At 31.6% G+C, this 12,791-nt stretch overlaps 1 protein-coding gene across 1 annotated transcript; it reads left to right on the top strand.

Moving 5' to 3' along the window:
• Positions 1 to 9,834: 9,834 nt before the first annotated feature.
• Positions 9,835 to 11,480, top strand: LOC110820288 (NAC domain-containing protein 100). Its single transcript, XM_022049733.2, has 3 exons — positions 9,835 to 10,158; positions 10,245 to 10,522; positions 10,625 to 11,480. The coding sequence occupies exons 1-3, from the start codon at positions 9,972 to 9,974 to the stop codon at positions 11,198 to 11,200; spliced, it is 1,041 nt and encodes a 346-aa protein (XP_021905425.2). The 5' UTR covers positions 9,835 to 9,971; the 3' UTR covers positions 11,201 to 11,480.
• Positions 11,481 to 12,791: the final 1,311 nt, after the last annotated feature.

The following is a 12,791-nucleotide window of genomic DNA, read 5'->3' as shown; positions in this document are numbered from 1 at the left end:
ACACCAATTTTGAATTTTTATTTTGTTATGTGAAATGTGTTTAATCTCCGCAGGAAAATTTAGGGACCGCTAGAAGACGCGGTAGAAAGTACGGTGTTTCAAATACCGATTTAGGTAAGAATGCCTCACCCTATTCCCCATTATGGAATTGAAGCTTAATAATCAATAATATGGTATTTTGTGAAATTCAAAAAACTTTGAGAATAATTACATGTCACTAATGGAACCAGAACCGATTAATTATTTATTTACCATGTTTAACTGATTATTTGCTTGTACAACTTTAAATACATGATAATATATTGAAATAGTTAAATGATTCAGTGTGTTTTCTTGATATATATATTGCTTGTTTTGCGTAATTTTCGGTTGATTGTGAAACGTGAAATTAATATACAAATGGAGAATTGTTTGATGATGTGAAGTAATAAATGGTTGTCTTACTAGATATCATGAGAGATGGTAGACATAACGGGTACATAGGGAACCCTACTGTGAACGTTATCTTATTCCGGACGGGATATCGAATGATGATATTTTTGGCACTCATACCAGACAGGATATAGAGACGGTCCGGTTCACCATTATACTGGACGAGATATCAAGGGATGATATTTTTGGCGCTCATACCGGAGGGGGTATGGGGATGGCCGGTTAATTGACAAGTTTAGATATTGGGTTCACGTGTAGGGGGACATCCTTATGGACTCCTAAAGGTGCCAATAAGTAGATAAAAATGAAAGTTATTGTTCTTACTCACTTGTTTAAAAAATTATAATATTATTGTCTTTATAGGTTGATTTTGGAAATCTCATAACAGTAAGTATGCAATAAATAGTTTTCTTTATGATAAATGAACTTACTTAAATTAAGAGCTCAATTAGTCATTTTATATTTTTTTACCAACCTTCAGTTTTCATATCAGTGAGTAGTGTGATATTCTTATTGGACTAGTGTACCTCATCTTATTAACTATTTTAGATCAAGAAGATCAAGATCCAGATCCTAATAAGCAGGAGAGCTGTGAGTAGGTGTCCCTTGGATCCTATCAAGAGCTACTGGATGTTAACTTCGCTACAACATTTATTTACTATTTTCATATGTTTATTTCGTCTTTTTTATGAACCGCTACATTTTCGTAACCCTATTATCTATTTAAATTTATGTGTAAGGAATTTAAATACTAATGTTATTATACGTTTCCGCATCTTTAATTCAAATTTATTTTACCCCAGTGTTTGAGTCGTTTCAGTTGGTATCAGAGCTGCATTTCTTGGAACCATTCATTACACAAAGACTTAAAAACACCAAAGATACGCCCATGCAGACTACTTCAGCCACTACCGATCCCGAAGTAGAAGTAGGAACATATCACAATGGATTTCATAATAGGGTTTCCTAAAGCATGCCCATGACACGATGTTATTTGGGTAATTATCGACCAGCTCACCAAGTCTTCTTACTTTTTGGCTATCAAGATAATTAACCCTTTGGATAAATTTACAAAAATATATATCTGAGAGATAATCAAGTTACATAGAGTTCAAGTGTCAGTGGTATCCGACAAAGACCCCAAATTCACTTGTCAATTTTGGTCAAGTTTTTAGCAAGCAATGGAAAAAAAACTGTCCCTTAGTACTGCATTGCACCCTCAAGCCGATGGACAATCAAAGAGAACGATTCGCATACTGGAGAATATGCTCCGAGCTTATGTTTTAGACTTCGGGGGCCATTGAGATGATCACCTACCTCTGATAGAGTTCGCTTACAATAACAGTTACAAGACAAGTATCAGTATGGCTCCGTACAAGACATTGTATGACTGACCATACAGATTGTCGATCTGTTGGGAAGAGGTGGGTGATAGAAAATTATTCGGTCCAGATCTTGTAGATGAGACTACAGTCAAGATAGTTAAAATCAAAAAGAATGTTCAGACAACTCAGAGTAGGTAGAAAAGTTCTACAAACTCTCGAAGGAGGGATTTAGAATTTAGAAAAAATGACTGAACGTTTCTTAAGGTCACTCCTTTCAAAGGGATCAGTAGGTTTGACAAGAGAAAAAAATTAAATCTCCGCTTTATTGGACCATTTGAGATTTTAAACTGGATTGATATGACTGCCTACAGACTGAGACTACCTCCAGAGCTATCCAGGGTTCATAATATATTCCACGTATCTATGCTACGTAAGTACAACCTAGACTCCCTACACATCATGTCCTACGAGTCCTTTTTACTCCAGGAGGATTAATCCTATGAGGAGATACCGGTAGACATTATAGACTGAAAGAGTAGAGTACTTCGCAACCGAGAAATACCATTCATCAAGGTCTTATGACAGAACCATACGCATGAAGAGACCACTTGGGAACTAGAATCAAGCTTCAGGGCCCAGTATCCCCAGCTATTTGACTAGTAAAAATGTAACAAATTTGAGAGATCAAATTTCTTTTAAGAGGGGAAGAGTTGTAACACTCAGACCCAGAAATTAACCCGAGATAATTTTACGGACTATGAATATATATAATAATTGAAAAAAATTTATTTATTTTAAATTTGATTAAATTTTTTTAAAAAAATAAATTATGGACGAAATTGAAAATAATTTTAGGAAGAATGTGTGAAAATTTGAGTTCGGGTGTGTTTTTGAAAGAAAAATTAAAAACAAGGGGTCAAAGTACAATTAGAGAATGTTCTACTACGTAGTTCGCCCAGTCAACAGTCTCGACGAACATGAGCGCATTGTATGGTCAAGTGCGCTAACATCGACGCCACGCTGGCGATCTGTGTGCCCCGCGATCGGACGACCCAGGATCGATCTCGTGTGCGTGGATGGCCTAGATCTGTTTCCACCTTAGGTGCGACCGGACGATCGAGATTAATTGCATGAACGGTCCAGATTTATTTCTTCTTTAGGCGCGATTGGACAGATAGATCGATTATGATGAACGACCCAGATTAACACGAGATAGGTATAAATATTTCGCATCAAACAAAACCCGAACCCTAGCTATCATCCCCCTTATCAGAGAAAAAGGACCAGACATCAGAGAATGAAGCCGACTGACGCTGCACCAGAGCCACATTCGATCTCTAAAAAAGGTAAAAATTCTCTTACTCACTCAGAATTTGATTTTGAGAACCCCTATGGCCATATCAGAGCAAAACGAAGAGTGGGTGAGCTGAAAATCGTGACCAAAGCCTGGTAGGACCGCGGCGGCCCAAAACCCATAACCTCCTCCGATGAGTTCCTTTTTTATTCTCGCTTTATGCGATTTTTTCACTGTTTTATTCACCGTTCTATTTTTTATAGGTTGACCGAAGGAGGAATCTCAGCTGCGAAGGAGAGCCGGCAGAGCCGCCGCACCCGAAAATCCCACAACTGGTATGTTTTAGTTTCTTGATTTTTTTGGGCCAATCGAGGCTCCCTAATGTGTTTTTTAATAGAGATATATGTAAAGTCGGCCAAAACCAGCCTAAACTGGCTGTAAATGGCCAGGCTTGGGCAACTGCCGCTGCGAGCGGTGGTGCCATCGCCAGAATCCCTAAAGTGACTGGAATGAATTTTTAACACCGATTTTGAATTTTTGGGGTATTTATTTTTGGTGCGTGAAGCGTGTTTAATCTCCAATAGGAAAATTTAGAAAATCTGGGGACCACCAGGAGGTAGTAGAAAGTACGGTATTTCTGATACCGATTCGGGTAAGAATCCCTCACCTATTCTCTATTATGGAATTGAAGTTTAATAATCAATAATATGGTATTTTGTGAAATTTAAAAAACTTTAAAAATAATTATATGTTACTAATAGAGCCGGAACCGGTTAGTTATTTATTTGTCATGTTTAACTGATTATTTGCTTGTACAGCTTTAAATACATGATAATATATTGAAATAGTTAAGTGATTTAGTTGTATTTTTTTAACATATACATCGCTTGTTTTGCGTGATTTTCGGTTGATTGTGAAACGTAAAATTAATATACAAATGAAAAATTGCTTGATGATGTAAATTAATAAATGGTTGTCTTACTAGATATCATGAGAGATAGTGGACGGTCCTTGGGTAGATAGGGAACCCTACCGTGAACGTTACTTCATACTAGACGGGTATCGAATGATGGTATTTTTAGTGCTCATACCGGACATGATATGGAGATGGCTCGATTCACCTTCATATCGGACGAGGTATCGTGGGATAACATTTTACGCGCTCATACCGGACATGGTATGGAGATTGCCCGGTTTACCCTCATATTGGATAGGGTATCGAAAGATGACATTTTTTGCACTCATACCGGACGGGATATGAGGACAGCTGGTTAATTGATAAGTTTAAATATTGGGTTTACGCGTCGGGGGACATCCCTATGGACCCTCAGAGGTACCAATAAGTAGATAAAAAAGGAAAGTTGTTATTATTGCTCACTTGTATAAGAAATCATAATGTTATTTGAGTTATTGTCTTTATAGGTTGATTTTGAAAATCTCATAACAATAAGTATACAATAAATAGTTTTACTTGTGATAAATTAACTTACTTAAATTAGGAGTTCTATTAATCGTTTTATGTTTTTTTTACTAACTTTTAGTTTCCGTATCGGTGAGTAGTGTTATGTTTTTATTGAACTAGTGTAGCTCACCCCTATTAATCATTTCTGATCAAGAAAATAAATATCCAGATTCTAATTAGCAGGAGGGCTGTGTGTAAATGTCTTCCGGTCTATCAAGAGTTAGTGAAAGTAACCCCCCTACAATATTTATTTACTATTTTTATATATTTATTTTATTTTTTTTATGAACCGCTATGAATGAGACATTTTTGTATTCTTATTGGACATTTAAATTTATATATAAAGAATGTAAACCATAATGTTAGTATACGCTTCCGCATCTTTAATTCAAATTTATTTTATCCAAAAATTTTGGGTCGTTTCAAATTAATTTCTCTTACAATTTCTCCCTAATGATTTGTCGTTTTAATTAGGCCTTAAACTATCTTAATATCTTGGGATATATATTTTTTAAAAAAATAGTACTAAGGATCCAAACAAGTTGAATTGGATTAAATGCTCTCACTTTTTGAGTATCTACACATTTTTAATTAATTACCGAACACATGCTAATTAATCCACGATTGTCATGAAAAAATATATATATTTTTTAAACAACAAGAATAAGTAGCTAACTCTAATTAATATCCCCGTGTTAAATATATGTATAAAAACACAAACACACGTGTGTGTGTGTGTGTGTGTGTGTGTGTATTTGCAGTAAACATATGTTTTATCAGATGAGAGCTTGGTAGGAGGAGAGAGAAGCTGTAATATTTAATAATATTTATCCGTCAAAGTAGAAATATATATTATATTTTATAATAAGCTTATTACATAAATGGGTATTATAGTCCATAATTAAGGGTAATGACACTGTTTGAAGGTAAGATCAAACTTCAAACAAGCTAACCCTTAGATTTATTACATAATTGGGCAGCCTAACTCTAATCAAAACTGAACCTTGGATTACTTTCTTATACTTTCCGACTAATCATATGACGCCGCGTGTCCTGTCCCCAAACGTGGCTTCATGTCGGATCATAAGAAGCAGGGGCCCATACACTGCCAGCTCAGCCCGCGGTCAAACCGTCAAACACACTAAAAAATTGAGTTTGGCGCACGCGCTTCCACGCAACCAATCAAAATCTTCCACGTATTCTGGCTTGTCCGGTAGCCTTTCTATTGGCCAGTGGCTGGCGGCAGTCCCGTGTCATACGTCGCACTGTAGGCGATATTTTAACGTTGACAGTGGGATCGAATCCCATCCGTCGGATTTCAAAGGTTGCCCGAACGATTGAAATTCCTAGATAGAGCTAAAAGTCGCCACGCGTCCTCCATCAATGAATTAAAATTTTGTTTTCTAAAAAGGGAAAGGAATTTTTTGAACAAAAAAGAGGAAAGCAGTTTCTTTAACAATATCAACCGGACAAACGATGACTCTTTACAAAATTACTATTATGCCCTTGCAACTGTCATCCACATTGAACAGTATTAAAATGAGCTCCACTCCAAGATTTGCTAGTTGCTTATACAGATTAATATATATATATATATATATTTTTTTAATTAGAATTATATTTTTATATTGAAAAAATTATATGGCTATAAGATTTATTGAATAGCTAAAAAAATAAGACATATAGGGTGGAAAGTAATTTTCTAAGCTTTATTGAAGAAAGAAAAAATTTTTAAATAAAATTAAAAAGTAAAAATGAAACAACACAAAATTTAAAATAATAAAATAAATAAAAAAATAAAAAAGTTGGAAAAAGAGTGGAGAAAAGAAAATTTGATTTTAGCAGGATTAGTTAAGTTTCATACATAAGAATAATTATTTTTTAAATTATTTGTAAGTTTATGATAAATAGTGGAAAAATATAGGAAAAATTAACTTTTGTTTTTGTACATAAACATAAATAATAAATTAAAAAAATAATCATATATTATATTACTATATTCATTCAATACATGTTATTTCAATGACTTTAATAATTATAAAAACAATATAAAAAATTTGGTCTCATACTATACATTTTACTAACTTATACAAGTAGTAAACTAGAAGTTCTACCCACTAATCATTTTTTGCTAACAATTTGAAATTCTCTACAAGAACTTTTGTGAAAATACAGAGAAAAAGACAAAGAAGAAGAATAAGAGAGGAGCCTAAATGAGGTAGAGACTAGAAAAATTAGTTGTTTATATGCCTAGGTAGAATGACATTGTTGAATGAGAGAAATTTGGCAATTGACATGAATATTTTTCATAAACCCGATTATTCAATTAAAGTTTGTAAACGTTCTTTCATTTATTATAATTAACACTCGTTTTTATCTGACTTTAAAAATATTTAGAAATTAATTAATATATAATATGAATATTAAAAATAAAAATAAAAACATTAGTTAAACTAATGGTCACATAATGTTTATATAGTTGGTATGCTTTATTCCATTTCCTCAATTTCATTTCTTAAGCTAAAAATATATTATATTATTCTCATACACCCATTAAAAAAAATTCAAAAATAAAAAAAAAAATTAAGAAAGTCATAAAATTGCAATTTGCCAATTAAATTTTTTAAGAAACACGTACATGGGTTAAAGTTGCACTTGCATATTTTGTAATTCAGTAAGAGTTTTGTAAATTTGCAATTGAAATGTCTCAAACTAGTTTTCATCTAGCTTGTGGGGTAATATAAAATTTTTCATGTGCTTCATTAAACATAAAACTTATAAGAAAAGAATTAGTAATATACGACTTATTCCTTTCGATGACAATAATTTTTTTTACATAACACGTAAAATTAAAGAGTCTTAAAATTATGCACACACATATATTTATAGAACACATATAATTTTTATGTTTGTGGTTAATAAATATGCATAAAAATATAGAATAAACTTCCTCTGGTCAAATGTAAAGTACATGATAATCATACATTAGGTGTCATGATGGTTGAAAACATAAAGAGAAAGAATCACATGACACTGTTTGGTCCTGCTCAAAATATTATTACGCAGTTAATTGTGGCTATCATTTATCTCTCATACATATAGTAATGTACATATATCTCCATTGCCAGAAAAGAATGGTCAATACAACCTCAATAAAGCTAGTGTATTTGGACTAAAACTTTGATATTATTGTTATTATTATTATTATTATTATTTTATTTTTAATTATGGCTAGAGCAAATGCATGGTTCCATACCTTCCAATCATTACTACTACAAAGAAAATTAACCTAACCTTTTTTTTTTTTTTTTTTTTAACTTTGACTGAGACACCATATATACAGTAGTACCCTACCATGTATATCAGCAAAATTATAATTTCTAAAGATAATGCAATGTTTTCACATATGAGCAGCCTTTGCAAACTGGATTCTCCACGTGGAAATTTTTTATATTTTAATTTTTTTTCTCAAGAAAAAACAGTAAACATATTTCTAAACTAGTTAACTAATTTGAAGTTCTTAATATTTGAGAAATAATTATATATTATTTATATCGTATTATACAACTTACTTTCACAATCTCTAACTCGATTGTTGATAATCCATTATGTTTTCTTTATCAGTAATAGTTATTTTTAACAATTTATATCTTAATTTTAGAAGAAAATTTGGATTATCTAACTATGTTAAGTTTCTATTAAAAGTAGTTATGACCAACTGTTTCTCTAAAAATTTGATTAATAACGAGTATTTCTATGTAATAAATTTAATTCTTAAAAGAAGTCGATAAAGATTGTTGAAGTCAATTTCAACTAGAAAAATTTATAAGTGACTAGTAATATTGTTGATAAGCTGGCAGATAGACTAATAAGTTGTTATGAAGTTTTTTTTTTTTTAAAAAAAAAGTTATAATGAACAAAATAACTAACATTGGATTTCATTCCCTATATAAGTTATATTGTAAAAAGACACTTCAATACTTAAGTGATACGAGAGCAATGTGAGAGAATGTAAAAAAAATATAGAACTAAGAAATATATTTAGAGTATAAGTAATATCTCTATTTTATGTTAATGATTTATAAGGTATAGATGTATATTACTTCTTATAACCACTTGGTAATAAGAGCTTGTAAACATTAAACTTAGTGGAATCTCTCTATCAATTTGAATAATGAATCTTTTTGTTAATTTTTGAATAGTTGGTTTAAAGTAGTGGATCTCTATAATTACAAGATATGTATGTACCCGTCTTTCAGTAAGAATTTGTTGTCTGTGTGTTTTGATTATGTGGGTATTATCAGGTATCTATATATATTGTGTTACTATTTAAAAAAAAAATTAAAAAATAAATAAATCATCTGAGTTGCTAAATATTTATATTAAAGTACCATATCTCAAATTCTAATATTCTATGATATATGATTAAATTTTAATTTACAAAAAAAAAATAATGTATTATGACACAACATAATTGTTTGAGATACATTAAAATACAATTTAATCTTTAAAGGTTAATCAAAGACCTAGTTTTATCAATTTTACATATATATATATATAATTAATTGAATAAATTTGAATTATATGGAAGCACAGGGCTTTTGAAAACAAATACTGTAGCACCTTTACCTTTACGACTATACAATGATATTAGATTCTTGATGGTCACTTCTTTGTTCTTAAATAAAGAATTGGGTAGATACAGCTTACTTTTAATTTTCCATACGTGGTGAATATATATAATCTTGTGAGATCTAATTACCATTAAATATAGTTTTACTGAATTGATAATGTTTACGAAAACTTTAAGATAAATATATAAATGTAGGTACATAATAATTGATGTATTTGAAATTACAGTTTCACCGTCCATACATGCAGGTTCGTAGTTGCACAGTAATTAAACAGATGGCAAATAATATAAGAGACTTTGAATATCCGTACCTTATACCTAATAATAATAGCACACAATTTTAAGAATAAATTTATTAATTTAATTGCAATTATAAAGATGTTGTTTTCACATTTATATGCAGTGGATTGAGGTGAATTGGTTCTGGTCAAATTAGAAGAATGAAAAAAAAAAAAAAAAAAGTTAAAAACAGAGTGGAGAGCTGGAAGATTGAAACAACCCACCAAGTTTCCTTATAATCCACGCTTCTTTCTCTCCAAAAACCAGTATTTAGACCCTTCTGTTCCTCACAACACTCCTTTTTCTCTTAACACCACTTTTCAAGAAAGATCTCAGTTTCAACTTCTCTCTCCTTCTTTTTTTTTTTTTTTTTTTTTTAAAAAAAATATTTTTCTTCTATTTAAACTTAATTGTTGGTTTCTCTGAGGGACTGGGTTTGTTTGTTTTTAAGGAACCCATTTGATTTTCAGGTGAATTTGGCTTTTTTTTTTGCCGAAAACCCAGGAAAGATTTTTAGAGATTGATTTGGTTAGTGGGTTTTAAGAAATGGATAATGTTTCAAAGGGTAATACAGAAGATGAGCAGATGGAATTGCCTCCTGGTTTCAGATTCCACCCAACAGATGAGGAGTTGATAAGTCACTACTTATCTCAAAAGGCTCTTGATAGCTGCTTCTGTGCCAGAGCTATTGGTGAGGTTGATTTGAACAAGTGCGAGCCTTGGGATTTGCCTTGTAAGTTTTGTCTGAATTCAAATCTCTTTTACACCCAGAACAAATATATATGTAAGTAACAATTTTTTGGGTTTTGTTGAATGAAGGGAGAGCTAAAATGGGGGAAAAGGAATGGTACTTTTTCTGTGTTAGAGATAGAAAATATCCAACTGGTTTGAGAACAAACAGAGCTACAGAAGCCGGTTATTGGAAAGCAACAGGGAAAGATAGAGAGATTTACAAGGGTAAAACTCTTGTGGGTATGAAGAAAACGTTGGTTTTCTACAAAGGCAGAGCTCCCAAAGGAGAAAAAACCAATTGGGTGATGCATGAATTTCGATTAGAAGGCAAATATTCTATGTATAATTTTCCACAGAGAGCGAAAGTAAAATTTATTTCTATCTCTTTCTTTGTTTCCAAACACCTTTTTAGTTTTGAATATTATTTTGAGATTTCTTTGCTTCTTTTTCTTGTTTTGTTTTTGCAGAACGAATGGGTCATTTGCAGAGTCTTCCAAAAGAGTTGTGGAAACAAGAAAACACATGTGTCGGGGATGGTGCGATTGAGTTCTTATGAAAACAACTTCAGCCCTTCCCTACTTCCTCCATTAATGGATTCTTCTCCATACAACAGCGATACAAGAACAACAACTGTTGGTGAGTCATCTCACGTGACCTGCTTCTCCGACGGCATGGAAACTCAGAGGAAAGTTCAAGAAGACACGATTGATACTTTCAATACTTCTTTCTTACCTTCTTCATCTTCCTCAAATCCCAACTCTGCTACACTCCCTGCTTCACTCCTCATCTCCAAAACTTTACACCCAAACTCATTTTACTGCAATCAGATTCTTCAAACCCACTACCCAGATTCGGTCATGAACCAGGAGCAGTCCATTTTGAAAATGTTAATTGAAAATCAAGGAGTAAACAGCAGGAGAAATCCCAAATCAGAGTTGTCTCAAGATTCCATGGTGTCTAGCCATGAACTCATTCAGAGCTCCCTTGAAGATCCTTCCACTCCAGCAGGACCAGTAGATTTATATTGCCTCTGGAACTATTGAATTTCAAAGATGTGGATTTATTGTTTGGTATACAAAATTATGGTGTGTGAATAGATTGTGTAAGTTAAATCCGAATAATATAGAGAGAGAGAGAGAAAAAAAAAAAAAGGTGAAAAGGTTAAGCATGTAAAGTAAGTTAAGTGGAATATTTCTACAGTTTCCTTCTCCTGTATTTTGTTTTTACTCATTGAAAATTAATTGTCAAAAATTGCTTGTATACAAACATTTTTGACTATGCCTTTTAAGTAATATAAGCTACCAGCCTTGTGGGTTTATTGTACTTGTCAGTTCCAAATTTCTACATTCTTTTTAATTTATAGTTTTAAAGAAGAAAAAAGACTTTGATTGATGCAAATTAGACAAGTTCAACGAAGAGATTAGTTGGTGATAGTAAAATTCACTTGTTTAAAACTTTCTTTATTTGTAAAATTCTGAGAATCAATACCGCAGCTTGGTTTTTCTGGTAGATTTATTAGCAGTGATATCTGGGTTTTTTTTTTTTTTTTTTTTGTCTGTATGCGTGCAGAGGAGTAATATCGTATGTTAGGCCACCAACCAAGAGTTTTACGAGTGTTTTTCTTTGTGTAAAAAAAAAAAAAAAAAAAAAGAAAATTAACGTATCGTATTATCATATAATTAAAAGTAAAATATTAATTTTCTTTTTTTTAATAAAAAAATGGATCTAGTTTGTCTTTTCAAAAGCTTTACATAATATATATTGTAGTTGTTTCAATGGCCGCCATAGATGTAATTTCTTGAAGAAGAATTTGCAGGGTAATGAATTATTGAGAGGAGAGACAAGTACAAGGGAGAGAAGTCGTCAATGGAGATGGTAAGGAGGAGGCACACGTGATATCATTATTGGATTTTAACAAAAAGTTTTGACTTAAACAGGATATTTTTTTACATGGCAAGTTTTTGATTGATAAGATGTTGATGCAGATTGATTTTTTAATTCTTTAATTTTTATAAATAATTTATTAGTAATCAAATTTCTTTGTATTAAAAATTAATCCAAAAATATATGGAGAAGGAAAAAAAGAAAGAAAATTGTTTTAGTCCAGTTACATCCCCTCTTTTTTTTTTTGGGCAGAATCATTTTGTAGCCTAACTCAGATCTGAAATCAACTGAGTTAATTTAATAGAGTAATTAATTATAAATTTGTCAACATTATGTTGTATGAATTAATGCAATTAACAACATCATTAGAGTCAGTGTATCTTGATTACACCATAATAACGATTAGTTTTTTCAAGTAAAAACTGATTTTGATTCACTACAATAAAAAGGGAAAAATTAATTGACAAAATTTAATAATCAAAATTGAAGAGGTGTGTGTGGATTAGGGCATTTTTCTATGATGCAGAGTACTGTGGTTATTTAATGTACACCTAACTTTCAATACTCTGTTTATCTTGTATATATATAATATTAAATCATCATAAATAGGTTAAAGGAATTTTATAACAGCTGCTAACCTAATAACAACTCTCTTCTTTGTCCAAAGCCTAAAAGCACTTATTCCCTCTTGATGGAATCAAGTCAACAAATTTGAAAATTTATTAAAAAAAAAAAAAAAACACTCCAGTA

This window comes from Carica papaya, chromosome 1 (assembly GCF_054855325.1).
Source record: "Carica papaya isolate Zhongbai chromosome 1, ASM5485532v1, whole genome shotgun sequence".
Taxonomy (NCBI): domain Eukaryota; kingdom Viridiplantae; phylum Streptophyta; class Magnoliopsida; order Brassicales; family Caricaceae; genus Carica; species Carica papaya.
The sequence above is the reverse complement of the archived record's forward strand: the minus strand, read 5'-3'. Positions and strand labels throughout refer to the sequence as shown.